This window comes from Carassius carassius, chromosome 43 (assembly GCF_963082965.1).
Source record: "Carassius carassius chromosome 43, fCarCar2.1, whole genome shotgun sequence".
Lineage (NCBI taxonomy): Eukaryota > Metazoa > Chordata > Actinopteri > Cypriniformes > Cyprinidae > Carassius > Carassius carassius.
The window spans coordinates 6,083,766-6,101,826 of NC_081797.1; the positions used below are offsets into that span (position 1 = coordinate 6,083,766).

Consider the following 18,061-nt stretch of genomic DNA (forward strand, 5'->3'; position numbering starts at 1 on the left):
ATTTTTTTTATTATTATTAAATGTAGCTATAATAAATTGTTTGCAACCACTTACCTTAAAAAAATTTTTTTTTCAGTGTAATGTATAAAATGTAAATAATAGTGAATAATAAGGGCTAAATAGAGAAGAGACATAAACAGAGCAGTTTTGGCTTGTATAATTCTAAATACAGCTCATAAAACAACTCATGCACAATTTACTTCAAATTCACTCGAATATATGAAAAATTTAAGTACATTATTTCTTGACAAGCCTGTCGGTAACACAAGAGGAAACTGAGAAAGCCGATATGGCTATTAACTGATCTCAAAAGTGTTTTTAATCATTGCTCTCTTTCAGCTCCCTGACCTTGTGTATAAAAGCTTCCTTCTCCCAAAGGTTCTAGTTTCTTCACTTTAGGTTTTCTGTCAGGAAACTTTGTAAAACAATCAAAACGAGTAAATATTTACTTTAAATTTGCATTTCATAAACTGCTGTTTCTATCTAAACTGAAAAAGCTGACACATACTGTACATGAATATAGAAATGAAAACTGCTCAAATTAAATTAACACTGCTTATAACACAAACAAAGCAAAAAGCATTTCACTGAATTTGATGTTACAGGAGGTAATGCTAGTTGTGTTGATTGGATGAATGGGCAGTTTTCAATATTGAGCACTTAATCTAGATGGTACATATACCGATCTATCACTATCAGAAATATAGAAAACAAATCCTCAAAGCAAACTCTAATAGGATCGCTTCAGCAGAATCAACACTGAAGAGTTTCCTAACCCGGATCACGCTCAGAGAGCAGTTAAAGCTTTTACTGCTGCTTTTCCTGAATGAGATTTAGACCGACATCCCATAATACTAACAGCTTCCTCAATGAAACTAGAATACAAACGAAGAGCTCAGACTGAGGACAGTGTAAGCCCAGTTTGGCGCCTTTGTAAACCCCTTTATAGAGATCAGGCTGGATTTACAGACTGGCTCATGAGTGTAGAGCACAGAAACACTCACAACCTCACAACCTGAGGAGTGTTATATCAGACCAACAGAGACACATTCAAAAAACATTTTCATTTTAAGATTAAAGCTCTAAATGCACATTTATTTAAATAATAACTATACATTTCTATGCATCATCAAAGCCACTCCAATAAAGTCATCATATGAATAAGTTTTGCCATTTTCAATAAACAAGTGCCAGGGTTTTTTTTTTTGTGGATATATGAACTCAGTTCATCCTCAAATTATAGAGTCAAACTCATAAATGTAACCATCTTATCATATTATTATCAATACACACACACACACACACACAAGACACTCAAAAGATCAAAAGTTATATATTTTATTTACTATTATTTACTATTACTAGTATCAATAATTTTAATGTAAAATAGTGTTTAATGTGTGTGTGTGTGTGTGTGTGTGTGTGTGTGTGTGTGTGTGTGTGTGTGTGTGCGTGTGCTCTTGTTTTTGTGACATATCAGGACACAACTCTGTATAATGACATGGGTATGACACAGGTATTACAAGGAGAGGGTGACTTATGAGGACATAACTAATGTCCCCATTTTTCAAAATGCTTATAAATCAGTTTTGTTTTTTTTGAGAAAGTAAAAATGCACAAAGTTTCCTGTGAGGGTTAGGTGTAGGGTTGGTGTAGGGCCATAGAATATACAGTGATTTAACATACATTATTTTAATTCAAAGCATATTTTATAGCTTTACAATAACTTTGTACTTGCCTACAAAAATAACACACACATTCAATTTTAAATTATTCATGTATAATGTGTATGTGATATGCGCTTCCTCTCTTTGTATCTTGCCATTTTATTTAAAGAATAAATAAATACAAAATAATTCATACAAAATTCTAAAATCACACACAATCAAAAACATTTAAACAAATATATATTATAAGTTTAAAACACACACACACACACACACATATATATATATATACATATGTATATAGTAATTGATTTTGATATTGTATTATCTTTCAGAGAGTCTTGTCTAGTTTGAGTGTCTGAAGCATTATGGATCCGCTGTACATAATGCACATATTTAATTCCACATTATCCTTACTAATCTGGGTAAAACATTTATTTGTAGTATTCAGCGTGCCACCGAGCGGCTGTAACGGTCACAGCTAATTAGCGGCGTGGAGCGTCTCACCAAAGCCTCTCTTCTCACACACAATGTCCTAACCTTCATTTCTCACAGCTCAACATCAACCCCACCCAGAACTTTCCCACCCTTCAGCTCCACACGGGACGTCAATCAAAAGATGGGCGATCAGTCATGAGCCGTGAAAAGACCTCGTCCCACTATCCCTTCATTCCCTCCTCTTACGCTCCTTTCTTCCATTATCCCAGCGGCTCTGAATGGACGGGACATATTTTAATCTCCAGCACGCCTCTTCAAAATTCCCGCCGCGGCCGCCATTGGTCGGCTTAATCACCGCCGAGGCAGACAGTGCTGTCTTTTTCAGAGGGCTATAGGATCAAACCCACCCCTCCCTCGCTCTGCGTCTTCAGGGTCACGGCCCCCCTCGGACCGGGGCCCTTTGAGTCCTGCGAAAAGGATCATGTCATGAATGGAGCTTGATTTAGTTTTAACTGGGTGCAGTGTCCGTCCTTTAAGTGGTAAATGAATAAACATTAGCCGCGAAAGGCCTGCGGGGAAAGAGAATGCAGAGCGAGGCCTGTGAATGCTGAGAAGGTGGAGAAGGGGTGTGTGAGTGCTTCTAGAAAGGAGGGGGTTTCCCGCTTCCCTCCGCAGGAACCCAAAGCAGTTAATTGGAAGGTTTGTTTGTTCCTCACGTCCTTTGACGGGATGGGAGCGGAGATCTAAGTATGTCACATGCTGATTTCCCAGAGAGGGGAAGTTAAAGGCTTGCGTTCACCCATATGGACTGTTTGTTTCTGACTAAATATTTGACTGTTTTTGAAACCGTGATCTAATAAAACCCAAATTCGAAGAACAGGAATGATGACAAAAAGTATTAGGAGGTGCAGTATTGAAGGATCCCTTCAATAGCTTGTCCATTTCATCTAATAAACAACAACAAACAGTTTATGCTTTATAACTATATACACTCATATATATGCGGTCAAATGATTAATCGCATCCAAAATAAAAGTTTTCGTTTACATAATATATGTGTGTGCTGTGTATATTTGTTATGTATATACAAATGCATGCATGTATACATTTAAGAAAATATGTTATGTTTATATATTAAATATATTTATATTTGAAATAATTTATATGAATATAAATATATACATGTAAATATATGCTGCATGTGTGTATATTTTGTAATATTATAAATGTCCTTAATGTCACTTTTGATCGATTTAATGCATCCTTGCTGAATAAAAGCATGAATTTCTTAAACTGTCCTGCATTCACCTGTGGCCTTCATCTAGCCTTTGACCTCCAACATCCAGTTATCTGTTTGGTGTTGTGTTTAATGGGACACACCTCTGACATCAACCAATCGACCTCAGACAAGCAAATGTCACGACCTTTCACCCCTCCGTCAGTCTACAAGCCATATAAAGATGGTCACTGGCCAAAAACAACTGGAATCCTCAAGAGGGTCCAAAAGAGAAGTTCACACAGCACTTTGGTGGAAGAAAAACTGAACATCCTATCTGTAGCACACAATGGATGCAAACTGCAACTTTCTTCTCAAATTAACATTTACAAACCAGCCTTAAAGAGCACATCATAAAACTGAAAAATTGTTTTAAGAGCATTTGTGCACATATTTGTGAGCGATTTGTGCTAAATTGCTTTTTATCCCAAGCTGAATGTATTTATACAAATCAGTGCGGAACTGTTCAGAGAAGAAATGAGCAAATTAAGCTAATGTAGGAATCACTTTAATAATTTAATCTGGAATTAGACAGTAGTCAAAGGTTTAATAATATTTACTTTTCTTTTGAATAATCTTACAGTAAAGATTAAAAAAACATTAAACATGTACAGTAGGCTACATTATCAGAGAAAGGAAACACATACAGATTTTTGCTATTTTTTTTTACAAATTTGTGCATGCATTAAGAAAACGATGAAGAAAACAATTTTTGATTTAGATATGTTATGCACGCATGCCGATTGACATGCGAAAAATCTATAAATAAAAGGATTTTGCTTTTTAAAAAATGTAGATACAACGCGCTGATCCTCGTCTACAAAATTAAGATACTATTTCTAATCTTACAAAACAAAATAATTACATTACAAAGATCAAAGAATGTCTGGATAACAAATGTTTAAATTAACAGATGTGAAACTGATTTCATTAAAAAGGTTCAGAGGTTTTTTTTGGTCACTTTTTTTATGAACACATTCACAGGGAAAGTCACTTTTAAAAAAAAAGAGCAAAAATAAATGCATTTTTTCCATTTCATAATTCTAAATGACATGAATTCTGACCTAATAATTCTGATATGCAAAAACGTGAAGTGAGATATTCAAGATTTTCGCATCTCAACCTGTGTGAAAAAAATATGTATTCTCTGTACAATTAAAATATTGTGGATAGGTGTTTCATGGAAAGCAAAATGTTCAGTGAGAACAGCAGGAAAGCAGATCTGACTCCGTGAGTTAACTCTGCTCCACGAAGTTTGTCTCTCTCCTGTATGAGAGAAACCATGCATCAGCTTTCAGTTCGAGTGTGTTGCTCCTAAACTCACATCAAGAGTGGTCATCAAGAGCCACCTTCTGGTGGACAGAAGAAATCACTCCTAATGTCAAACCATAATAAATCTACATAGCTTTTTATTGCTACTATTGCTCTACAGTTATATGCTGACAGATTTTTAAGCAGCTTCTTTTTTTTAATTTTTATAATATAACTTCTCTAATAATAATAACAGCACTATTTTATATACAAGCTCACTGTGCATTTTTGTTCACTGTGCATGTTCAGTTCTGTGGCTTTTATGCATGTCTAGCATTTTCACAATTGTTGCTTCTAAATGATTACACATTTTAGTGTACAAATGTCTTCAAGGACAAAAAGGATGTAAGTCTCATGCGCCCCCTGGTGGACATTTTTCACCTCACAGGAGATGCTCATTATATATATGACAGTATATATCATTTTTATTAGACACAGATTAAAATGTCTAGAATTCACATAAATAAGCCAATAACTGAGGAAAGGGTAACTGGCTCTCATTCGAAATGTTGGGGTCAGTGTTTTATCCCAGTACTCACATGACTGAATTTTTGTTGGAGATCGTGTGGTTGTCGTAGACCAGGATGGGAGGAACACTCTCTTCATCTTCAGGAACCTGCAATGGTTAAAATAACATATCACTATACTGTTTAAATTCAAATTTCCTGGAAATGTTGAAAGAGAAATAAAACTGGCTGACCTCCCAGTAGATCACGTCATCGAAGCAGTTTTCATCTGCAGGATCGCCCCAGATGGGCAGCTTCAGAACCAGGCCTGTTGGTGTAACGATACAGTTATGTCAACATGATAAATGTGACATTTCCATTACAGACTGAAAGCCAATACGCCTTGAAATCCAACACGCCTGGCTTTTCACTCCAGGTGAAGATCAGATGTATTTATGAAGCCTGACTAGCTGATGTCATCCTACACGGTCCAAACAACACACCAATACATGGCAAACAATCACAACAAAGTGCTTCAGGATCCACAAGCTTTTCTGAAGAATTGTATTGTACTTCATAGAATTGTATTGAGTACTTAAACCGGATTAATATCAAAAGACTCTTACCAACAAATATGCCACCTCCAATTCCAAAACACAAGGCCACACACAGTCCTGCAGCTTGATATGCGCCCTGGATATTGGGTACACGTTTGGCAAAAGACCCCGTAAAGTCAAAGGTATTTGCCAACCTGAAATGGACAATGGTAATTATTAGAGTAAGCTAAATATTATTAATACCATTTCTGAACAGTACAACCAAAAACGGCCATCCAATACATAGGTGAGTTTGTTTCTTTAGCAGAACATGTTTGTAGAAAACTAGCTCACCAGTGGATCCTCTGAAGTGAATGGGTGCCGTCAGAATGAACAGCTGATAAAAACATCACAATAACACCACTCCATTCCATAAATTAACAGCTTGTTAAATTAAAATTATTAAAATAGGTGTACTCCATTTAGAAAAATTGGTTTCTCTGGTAAAAAAAAAAAAAAAAAAAAAAAGGAAATATGCACAGATCAAGCACCATTTTGGATTATGGACTGGTATTTTGACCAGAGGTGAAAAACAACTCGATGGATTTGTTTCTTACAGAGATGTGGCTTTTCACTTCACAAGACATTTGAATTTGTGGACTGTGTATTATTTGTGTTGTTTTTAATCAGCTGTTTGGTCTCTCATTCTGACGGCACCCATTCACTGTAGAGGATCCACTGGTGAGCAGGTAATGAAGTAAAGTTCAATTTCTCCAAATCTGTTCTGGTGAAGAAAAACTCATCTACATCTTGAATGGCTTGAAGGTGAATACATTTTTAATTTTTGGATGGACTATTCCTTTAAACTTGTGTTACATGAAACAAAATGTAATTTTTTTTCGTTTACGAACCCTAGATCTCCATAAACAGTGGTGGTGGCAGCAGCGGCGGTGACGGCACCCACAATTCCTCCAATGACACCTGGCATAGCGTGCAGGTTATGGATGCCACAGGTGTCCTGAATCTTCAGTTTCTCCTCCAAAAATGGCTGAGGGGTAGAGACAAATGAGTGTAGTTAAATCAATAATTAAAGAAACACAGATGGCATAAAAGGTCAGTCTGGAAAGAGAAAAATCTGGAATAACTCATCTTTCACAGGCAAGACTCACCGTGAGATGAATATAGCCCATTGTGGATATGATGCCACAGATGAAGCCCACAATTAAAGCACCGTATGGCGACAGCATAAATTCAGCTGCTGTTCCTACAGCAACTCCACCAGCCAGTGTGGAATTCTGGATGTGAACCTGGACGGGAAAAAACAAACACACACACAATTCACCGTTCATTCCATTTAAATTAAAGAGTCTAAATCTAGTTCAAAATCACATATGCATTTCCAACAGATTAAATGAGCGAGTGAAATGGTTGAGCAATTCATTTCCGTGACTTGCCCAGTCATTTCATTTGCTGGATAAAACTGATAACAACAACAACAATAATAATAATACAAAAATACAAATAATAACAATATACTAATATATTTACATTTATTCATTTAGCAGACGCTTTTATCCAAAGCAACTTACAAATGAGGACAGTGGAAGCAATCAAAAACAACAAAAAGAGTAATGATATATAAGTGCTATAACAAGTCTCAGTTAGCTTAACACAGTACACGTAGCATGGGCTTTTAAATAATACAATAAATAAAAAGAAAACAGATAGAATAAAAAAAGAATAGAGAAAGCTAGTGTTTGAGGTCTCATATATATATATATATATATATATATATATATATATATATATATATATATATATATATATATATATATATATATATATATATATATATATATATATATATATATATATATATATATATATATACACACACACACACATAATTGCATAATTGCACAAGAAAATGGAGTACAAAAAGACTTGAATGGTAGTTAGATTTTTTGTAATATATGAATATAATTAAATATATATATTTGCAGGACATGAACATCACAAATTATTTTGATTAGTTTTTGCAAGTTCTCCAGGCTTGTAAATCACTTTTTTAAAATAAATTCATATTTTCAGTTATTGTTTTGCAAATAAAATAATATATATATATTTTTTTTGTTTTCTGTTATCTGATTGAATCTTGCAATTTAGTGAAACTGGTCTGATTAAAAAAAAAAAAAAAAAAAAAAGACAAAAAAAAAGGCAGATGCTTACCATGTCTAGTTTCCCTGTTTTCTCAAACAGGCTGGAGATGGCGACTGTAGTGAGGACGCTGGAGGCCAAGGATAGGTAAGTGTTGATGGCAGCTCTGTGCTGACCGTCTCCATGATCAGCAATGGCAGAGTTGAAACTTGGCCAGAACATCCACAGGAAGAGGGTGCCTGCACGGGACGCCAGGGTGTAAAATCCAAACAATATCTGAGCCTCCAATTCATTTTTTCATCAGTGTCCATTTGTGTATTTGCTAAGAAAGCTTTTGTACAGAATGTCCAGCAACCTTCCAATAAGAAAATATATTGCAAGCTAATTGTCCAACATTTGTCACAAAATTAATGGGCTTACCAATCATGGCGAACACATCCGAGTGGTAGACAGACCCATTTAAATGTTTGCTCTTATTCAAATTAGGCCGATACAAAACCCATGAAATGGACAGACCATAATAAGCTCCAAAAGTGTGGATCACCATGGACCCGCCGGCATCTTTGGCCTAACAAGGATTGAATCATTGAACAAAGATTTGATGGCATTCATTTGAACTCAAAACATACATTTTGTGGCTTTTAAGTTCATCTATATGCCAATATATACAGAATAAATGCTTTAACAGATGAACACTGTCAGTGAGACTCTAATGTACACTATAGTTCAAAGGGATCAAAAATACAGAATACTACATCAATATTTTATGAAATATACTTAATATTGTGGACAAAGCTGAATTTTCAGGATTACTCTTTTTAATCTTATTACTCTATTACTGTTTTCAGTGTCACATGATCCTTCAGAAACCATCCGAATATGTTGATTTCATGCCTTATAGAAATCTTTTGTGATAATATATTACTTTACTGTCACTTTTAATCAATTTAATGCCTTCTTGCTTAATAAAAAAATTAATTGGTCAGGAAAAAATTACTGACCTCAAATATTTAATGATGGTGTATGAAAACACATTTGTACTAACAATTATGGGAATTTTGGTAAAATAAATCAATTAAATAAATATGATTACGCAAAACAAATTGTCGTTGTACTAATGCAAACTTATCTTCTGGAATATATATATATATATATATAATCTATAAATATACATATACACACTCACCTAAAGGATTATTAGGAACACCATACTAATGCTGTGTTTGACCCCCTTTCACCTTCAGAACTGCCTTAATTCTACGTGCCATTGATTCAACAAGGTGCTGAAAGCATTCTTTAGAAATGTTGGCCCATATTGATAGGATAGCATCTTGCAGTTGATGGAGATTTGTGGGATGCAAATCCAGTGGTTATTTCAGTCAAAGTTGCTCTTCTATTAGCTTGAATCAGTCGGCCCATTCTTCTCTGACCTTTAGCATCAACAAGGCATTTTCGCCCACAGGACTGCCGCATACTGGATGTTTTTCCCTTTTCACACCAATCTTTGTAAGCCCTAGAAATTGTTGTGCGTGAAAATCCCAGTAACTGAGCAGATTGTGAAATACTCAGATCCGCCTGTCTGGCACCAACAACCATACCACGCTCAAAATTGCTTAAATCACCTTTCTTTCCCATTCTGACATTCAGTTTGGAGTTCAGGAGATTGTCTTGACCAGGACCACACTCCTAAATGCATTGAAGAAACTGCCATGTGATTGGTTGATTAGATAATTGCATTAATGAGAAATTGAGCACGTGTTCCTAAAAATCCTCTAGGTGAGTATATATATATATATATATATATATATATATATATATATATATATATAAATATATATATATATATACACACACACACACACATTTTTTACATGTTATTTTATTATAATTAATTAATTAATATAATGTGTCAAAAATTATATTAAAACATTTCTTCTTCAACATCTTAAGTGCATGTTAACTTTAACAGATCTAAAAAATACAAAGCAAAACAGTGATCGGACCCACATGGAGGATGTTCAGGATGATGTACTCCTCGACTGAATACAGCGTGATACCAAACAGCGTCATCACCAGCAGCTGAACAGGACTGACCTTCCCCAGAACGGCTCCGTAGGCGATCAGACACCCCGCCACACAGAAATCTGCATTGATCAAGCTGAACACAGAGGAAACGTTTAAACATCTGTACCATTTGATTCAGCCCTGAATGTGTGTTCCATTTTATTCAGTCTCATTTTCTTGTATCATTTTTCACCTGGTTTTGACTAAAACTGTTGCCCTTTTTTTTTGGCAGCTGTAATATCTCACAAATAAGAAGTAACATACTTTTCTATACCGATCTTGATCTTTCCATCAGTGTAGTCCAGAGAATGGAACCAGCCTTGCATCAGAAGAGCCCACTGGATGCCAAAAGCCGCAATCAGGAAGTTGAATCCCACGGCACCAAAGCTGTAGCGCTTCAGGAAGGTCATGAGAAAGCCAAAGCCCACGAAGATCATTACATGAACATCCTGAAAACCTACAGAAAGATGAAGAAAAAATATATACAGTCAATCAAAACCATAGTGAGGATTATAAGAAATCAGTCTAATAGAAAGATGTGGTGTCAAGGATGTGTCACAGTGTCTGTTCTGTGTTTCCCTGGGTCTCCACTAGTGGTCTCACTTCCCCATAGGCACCTCACCGCAGGCACTACAATTCCCACAAGGCCTACATCACAGTAATTGCACTCCTGTTAATTGCACTCAGGTGTCTTCACTTCATAGTCATTATCCTGCCAATTTAAACTGGTCTGTTTCTGTTTGTGTCATGGAGTCCTTACTTTCCGTCACCCAGTTTCCTCGCGTTCCTAGTTTAGAGTTCCTGTTCCTATTTTTATTCCTGTTTGTTTGTTTGTGTTTGGATTGATTTTTGGTTTTGACCCCCTGCTTGTTGGATTCTGATTTGGATTACCCATTAAAACTCACACTGCTTTTGGATCTCTCGTCTCCTGTGTCCCTGTGTTCCTTGATCGTCACAGGAGGACTCCATCATGTTTAGATCCAGCGGTGTGGGACTTTGTGTCCGTTCCCCAGCCAGTGTGGAGGAGCGGAGGGCGAGATTCCACAAATTAACCACCCTCCGTCAAGAGGGGAATGAGGTGGGTGGTGTGGCACAAGTGTTCTGGACCCTGGCGGGTGGTATGGGATATAATGATGCGGCCCTGAAGGACCTTTTCAACGCCGGTCTGGATGACCCGGTCAGTTGGACGCCTTTGATTTTTGGGAGTTCGTCTTTTACCTACAACATCGGTCTCCGTGGGATACCCCAGCCAAACCTGTCTCTCCCGGTGGGATGGCCGATTCTAGACCGGGGTCTACAGACAGGAGGACCGCCAGCCCAGCACCACTGCACCATATGGCTGCCAGCCCAGCACCACAGCACAAGGTGGCCGCCAGCCCAGCGCCACAGCGCAAGTTGGCCACCGGCCCAGCGCCACTGCACAAGATGGCCGCCGGCCCAGAGCCATGGCACAAGATGGCCGCCTGTCCAGCGCCTCTGCACAAGATGACAGCCCAGACCCTCCAGAGTCGGGTCAGGTCACCGTTGACCCTCCAGAGTCGGGTCAGGTCACCGTTGACCCTCCAGAGTCGGGTCAGGTCACCGTTGACCCTCCAGAGTCGGGTCAGGTCACCGTTGACCCTCCAGAGTCGGGTCAGGTCACCGTTGACCCTCCAGAGTCGGGTCAGGTCACCGTTGACCCTCCAGAGTCGGGTCAGGTCACCGTTGACCCTCCAGAGTCCGGTCAGGTCACCGTTGACACTCATGAGTTAAGCACTACCGCTGTTAGACCTCAGGAGTCAAGTCAAGTCACCTGTGATCTTCAAGGGCAAAGTCAAGTCACTGACTATCTTCATGGGCAAAGGCAAGTCACCATTGACACTCATGAGTTAAGCACTACCGCTGTTAGACCTCAGGAGTCAAGTCAAGTCACCGGTGATCTTCAAGGGCAAAGTCAAGTCACCGACTATCTTCATGGGCAAAGGCAAGTCACCGACTATCTTCATGGGCAAAGGCAAGTCACCATTGACACTCATGAGTTAAGCACTACCGCAGTTAGACCTCAGGAGTCAAGTCAAGTCACTGGTGATCTTCAAGAGCAAAGTCAGGTCACCAATGATCTTCATGAGCAAATGGAAGTCACCATTGATCTGAATGAGCAGAGTCAAGTCACCATTGATCTTCCTGAATCCAGTCTAAACACCACGGATCTACCAGAATCTCTCCACGTCTCTGTTGAACTACCAGAGTCTCTCCACGTCTCTGCTGAATTACCGGAGCCTCTCCTCGTCTCTGCGGAACTTCCAGAGTCTCGTCACGTCTCAGCCGAACTCTCTGAGCGCTCGACTTATCCTGTCGTGGCCACAGAGGCCACCCTTAACCTGTTCATGTTCTCCGTTTCAGACTTGCCTAACCACAATTGCTCTCCTGTGTCATCGATCCCACTGTGGTGGTCTTCGGCGCCACCCTGGTGGGCTCCTGTCCCGACCGCACGGCTGTGGTGGTCTTCGGCGCCACCCTGGTGGGCTCCTGTCTCGACCGCACGACTGTGGTGGTCTTCTGCGCCGCCCTGGTGGGCTTTTGTCTCGACCGCACGGCTGTGGTGGTCTTCTGCGCCGCCCTGGTGGGCTTCTGCCTCGACCGCACGGATGTGGTGGTCTTCTGGGCCGCCCTGGTGGGTTTCTGTCTTGACTGCATGGCTCCAGTTCCACCTTGCTCCACCCTGGATTCCTGCCCTGTCGGCTTGGCCCTGGGCCCCTGGACTCTACTTGAGACAATAAATTATTTTTTTTTAATTGGCTCAAGTAAAAAAATATAGATGTGAATCATTACCCTCTTTTTTTATTTAATTTTTTTTATTGGATGAATGAAATACTTTTTGCATCTTTGTTGTATTCGCACCAACATTATTTGATTTTAACATTTTGGAATAATGTATTTATATAGCATACTTTTATTTAGTCTCACTGGTAAAGACCTTTTTTTTTTTATTTAAAAGCAAATTTAAAAACTAAAACAAATACTGAACGCTGATTAAGAAACATCTTATTGAATGTGTGTTGATTGTGTTGTTTGGACTGTAGAACTATGCAGTTATTGACTTTAATTTCACATTCTCTGTAGTTTCAACCCAATTCAAAAACAAAAGGTAAATGCTGATGTCTGTATCATTTATGTTTGTATTGAATGTAGGCTACTTACTGTGCAGTTACTGCAGTTAATTTCAGATGGTTACGGTTATTGTTTTCAATAGCCAAAAGCCAGTTTGGCCTATTAAATACCAAATAAACATCTTGGTTTTGCACACTTTCCTCCTTTCTTGTTTGTTGCTTAAAGATAATTAAAAAAATTAGGAAATCGGCATCGGCCAGTTTGCTTGTAAAAAAATCGGTATCGGAATCGACCATGAAAAATCATGATCGTGCGTCCCTAGTAGAGTTGTTCCGATTCTGATACTAGTATCGGAAATATCACCAATACCACAACAAATTCTGGCATCGGCGAGTACATGAAACCATATAACGATCTGATACCATTTTCTTAAACAAGACCTAGTTATGACCGCTAGCTTTGCCTATCCGCTGCACGGTTCTTCTTCGCTGCTCAGAATGCATTGCAAACACAGGAAGTTGTGCTGTGTTGCCACAAGCAACCCCTGTTTAGAGCAGCGAAGAAGAAATGAAAACACGTTAGCAGCACTGATCTATATATGACTGGATCGCTCATCGCGTTCTAAACTGCCAACAGACAGTGAAGCCACTTCTATATTATAGATCAGTCTAGCAGTATTTCAGACTGGACCAACCAGACAGTAAAACGGCGACTAGGGATGCCACAAGTACTGCCACTTCACTACCAAGTCGGTGCTGAAAATGTAAAAATGAGATGATACCAGCGTATCTGTTGTACCGGTAGTAAGTTACATACTCCCGAATAAAACTAAAATACCTTTTTTAGTTTGCGGTGTTAGATTTTTGGCTGCATTTGAAGTTCTTTTTCGCTTAAGAAAATAAATAATATTACTGTCAAATTCATGTCAGATAATAAAAATACTGTAATAAATACAGTAGTTCACCATGTTTTTGTTCATGTTTTATTAAAGGGATAAGTCTGAAGCACACCATAAAATAATTCTAGCAATTTACACAGGGCTAGTAGTATATACAGCTGTATATACAGATACACACCCAGGTATCGGATCAGTACTCGGTATCGGCCGATACCCTGAGCTCAGGTATCGGTATTGGTATCGGAAGAGAAAAAGGGTATCGGAACATCTCTAATCCCTAGTTAATTGCACTCAGGTGTCTTCACTTCATAGTCATTATCCTGCCTATTTAAACTGGTCTGTTTCTGTTTGTGTCATGGAGTCCTTACTTTCCGTCACCCAGTTTTCTTCGCGTTCCTAGTTTCAAGTTCCAGGGGCCCGTTCTTCGTACGTCGCTTATTACATCCGAGATCAAATGACACATCCAAGATGATATCATCCTGCTAATCATGATCCGGCTAATTGGGTTCTTCGAACACACCTGTTCGCTCAGCCCTACAGTGCTGGAATTTAAGCCAATGGTTCCTCTGTTGCTACGCAAAAAAGTTTATATTTTGCCAATCATCGTCGTCGAATTTTATGGTTTGGGGGCTCTGAAAATATTGCCCGTGGTACAGATTAGAGCAGTGCACCTGCTGCACCACGGGATATTTACCTCAGAGGAGTGCGAGTGCAGTATGGAGGCGCCGATGATGTCGAGTAGCATTAATTAAGTCGTGGGAGTTGAGCTAGCCCCAAATTCAGTTAAATCTCTACACCTGTATCCCGTTGAAAGAAGAACATTAGCGGAAAAACTAATTGTAAAAGAACTCGGACCAGACAAGCCAGAAGTGAATATAACCCAACAGGCGCAAGAAAAGGAGAAAACCTACAAGAGATCCTTTTCCCGAGGTTGGTTCAATCGAAAGCTTTGGCTTACTAGCTGTGGTTACGTCAATGCAATCTTTTGCTTCCCTTGCTTACTGTTTAAAACAAGTGCTTGTGATAGCTCGTGGACACAGACAGGGGTAACATACTTGAAACATATGTCAGAACGCATTAAGAAACATGAACGGGCAAGAGTGCATATGGACAACTCTGTGAAGCTAGCCATGCTAGGCCGAATTAGCATAGCCACACAGCTAGGGACACCGCATTGCCATAAGAAGGCACAACGAGGAGGTGGACAGGAATCGGCATATTTTGTCAAAGATCATTGATGCCGTGAAATTTTGTGGTGCCTTTGAACTTGCTTTGCGTGGTCACGATGAGAGTGACGCATCAGAAAACCCTGGCATTTTCCTGGGTCTAATTGATCTCATGGCCTCAATCGACCGTGAGTTGGAGGTGCACCTGGAGAACGTCACTGTTTTTAAAGGGACTTCAAAGAATGAATTGCCCAGGCCTATGATGGGGCCGCAGTGATGAGGGGTTCATTATGCAGCAGGCAACATCCCACATCGCAAAGATCGGCCAGTTTTTTTCAGACGTAGGGGGGTTTTCTACATTCTTTTCCAAGTCATTCAAACGAATGGCAGTGCTGGATGAAGTGGTGGCACACAGAGCCAGACTTAAAACAGAACTGTCCCTGATCTATGAAAATGAGGACTTCCAGGGTTGCAGTAGTGCACTGGCTCTCTTTCAGGTTGTAATGGAAAATAACCTTCAAGACACATTCACCGGAACTGTAAGTCTTCTCAAGATCCTCATCACCACACCAATGACAACAGCAGAATCGGAGAGGTGCTTCTCTACTTTAAAGAGGATAAAAACTTTCCTTAGGAACACGATGGCACAAGATCGCCTCAACGCTCTGGCTATGCTCTCTATAGAGAAAAAACTCACATGGGACATTCCAGATTTCAACACAAGGTTCCTGTACAAATAAGAGAGTCCAATATAGAGTGCAATTTCTGAGTTAGTTTAACTTTAGTAATTATAGCAGCACTGGCCTTATACGGCATAATATTTGTAACTTTCACAATGTAATCCATTTTACGATGTTATAAAGCATGTTGCAGTGCATTCTGGGCACAGAATGCACTGCAACATGCTTTATAATTGTCACCATTGTTGAGATTCACTGGCTGATTCTTGATGTCTTTGTCTCTCTTTTTTGTATAAGAGAAACTTTTTAGAAATTATTTTGATTACATTGTAAATATAGCATATTCATTTTTATGCTGTCATTCTCTTACTCACTCAGTCTCACTCACAGTCACACACATCATATTTCACACACATTTGCCATTAAAATAGTGATCTCAATAGGAATGTAACAGTATGTTGCTTTCCTTTTTTTGTTTTGAAGTTCTGAGCGGGATTACTGTGTTTCCATACTAGTTAAAATGTTAAAATCATCTTTCTTCTCATACTTGGTGTTCTTCAAGAACACTCATACTTGGTGTTCCCCACCCTTTCTTTGAGAGCCTTCTCTCTTTCTCTAGTATCAACACAGACTGCTATCCATTATCCAATTTGTTTACAGTGAACTTTTAAAGATATGTAGTCTACAGCTGGGGATTGATTAAAGAACTAGATTGTTGTATTCCCTATTATAATTTATTGTTATGCTTTGCACTTTTTCTATCTGGAAACGGAGCATAATAAACTTGCAACTTGTTCATTATCATTACCTGTGAAACTGTTGATTTCTACATGGCAGTTCAATTAATATTGTCTTTTTAGACCATTGGTATTGACTGGTTTGAGTTATAAGCAAGGGACATGGGTGGCCTAAAATGCACCAGAATGCAGGAAATCACAACTATGAAATAAAAATTTTTCAGGGGGAGGAGCCCCCAGACCCCCCACTCAAACAGCCCCACCTAAAATATTTTTCACCAGCCGCTGGAAGCAGCTATATTATACATATACTAATATATATATATATATATATATATATATATATATATATATATACTAATATATTTATTTATTTACATACACTACTGTTCAAAAGTTTGGTGTCTTTTTTGTATTTTTTATACAATGACAACTTTCAGGATTTTTCAGGATTATATTAAAAAAAAATTTTTGAAATTGCAATGTTCTATAACATCACAACTAGGGATGCACCGGACCGGTATCGGCCCAATACTGAGCTCCTGTACTGTACTCATACTCGTGAAAATGCCCCGATTCAACACAGCATGTGATAAGTGCCATATTCAGACAAACAACACAGACAACCGAACAACAGACATCAGAATGTAGTTATTAGAGATTAAGGTTGTCTACGTAGGATATCTATGCAATGAATATAATGTTAAACATTCAGTATTAAAGCCTGTATAGCTGACGTGCACGAGCTGATTAAGGCACGGTGAGTGGATTGAGCACCCAGCAACGGAGATGTCCGAGCTTGTCGACAGAATATACATCTAATCACCGGAAAGTTTGTTGTTAGGTAAGTAGGGAGGGAGAGAGAGAGAGAGAGAGAGAGAGAGAGAGAGAGAAATCCGGCTAGGCAGTATGTTGCTGTCCCTCTTGTTCTGCAACAGTACAAATACATGCACGCGAGTGGTTCTGCATTATATGAGTGGCTATGGAATATAAATCAAAGCATGTTTCAGAAAAAAAAAAAAACACTTCTTCTATTTGTGAAAAATATCCCTGGATATTTATAACGAGTGGTACCCTGCATTATTACAGCAAAGCGCGTGATTATAGTACAACAGAGCAGCTATAATGCTATTAAATTACAGATGATGAACCATAGAGCAAAAAAAATTACAAAGAAACAAACAAAAAGTTGTAAATTTGAATGGGCATAATTTAGTGTGAAAATAACCGAAGGATATACAGTTAAACAAATAAAAATGATTCAGAGACCAGATATAATTTTTTATTCTTTTTTGGGGTGCAGGACACTATAGTTCATTTACGTAAGTGAGGATAGCAAAATAAAGTAAATTTTGACAAATAATACCCAAAGAATTATTGTGGACTACCAGTAAAAATTATACAAATTTGGGACAAATATTATTCAGAACAAGTCAGGGGAAAAAAACTAAAGTTCAGGTTTGCATGAACCTGGATGACAGCATGCCAAGGAGGCTACAGACAGTCATTAAGGCTAAGGGTTGCCCGACTAAGTATTGATAGTTGAGTAAATACTGTCATACTACCACCTGTCTGAAATTTTTTTTTTGGTTGAT

At 38.5% G+C, this 18,061-nt stretch overlaps 1 protein-coding gene across 2 annotated transcripts in view; it reads right to left on the reverse strand.

Moving 5' to 3' along the window:
* Positions 1-4,172: 4,172 nt before the first annotated feature.
* The window catches only part of rhcgb (Rh family, C glycoprotein b), a 21,123-nt gene continuing 7,234 nt past the window's right edge, over positions 4,173-18,061 (reverse strand). The window contains exons 2-11 of one of the 2 annotated variants that reach the window (XM_059536453.1): positions 10,160-10,352; positions 9,839-9,989; positions 8,252-8,399; positions 7,904-8,070; positions 6,844-6,981; positions 6,586-6,722; positions 5,765-5,889; positions 5,393-5,466; positions 5,232-5,308; positions 4,173-4,647 (exon numbers count right to left, since the gene is read on the reverse strand). In XM_059536453.1, coding sequence (XP_059392436.1) covers positions 4,617-4,647; positions 5,232-5,308; positions 5,393-5,466; positions 5,765-5,889; positions 6,586-6,722; positions 6,844-6,981; positions 7,904-8,070; positions 8,252-8,399; positions 9,839-9,989; positions 10,160-10,352 — 1,241 coding nt within the window. In that variant the 3' untranslated portion in view covers positions 4,173-4,616. The remainder of the gene's footprint in view (positions 4,648-5,231; positions 5,309-5,392; positions 5,467-5,764; positions 5,890-6,585; positions 6,723-6,843; positions 6,982-7,903; positions 8,071-8,251; positions 8,400-9,838; positions 9,990-10,159; positions 10,353-18,061) is intronic. The other variant, XM_059536452.1, reaches the window with a different exon arrangement.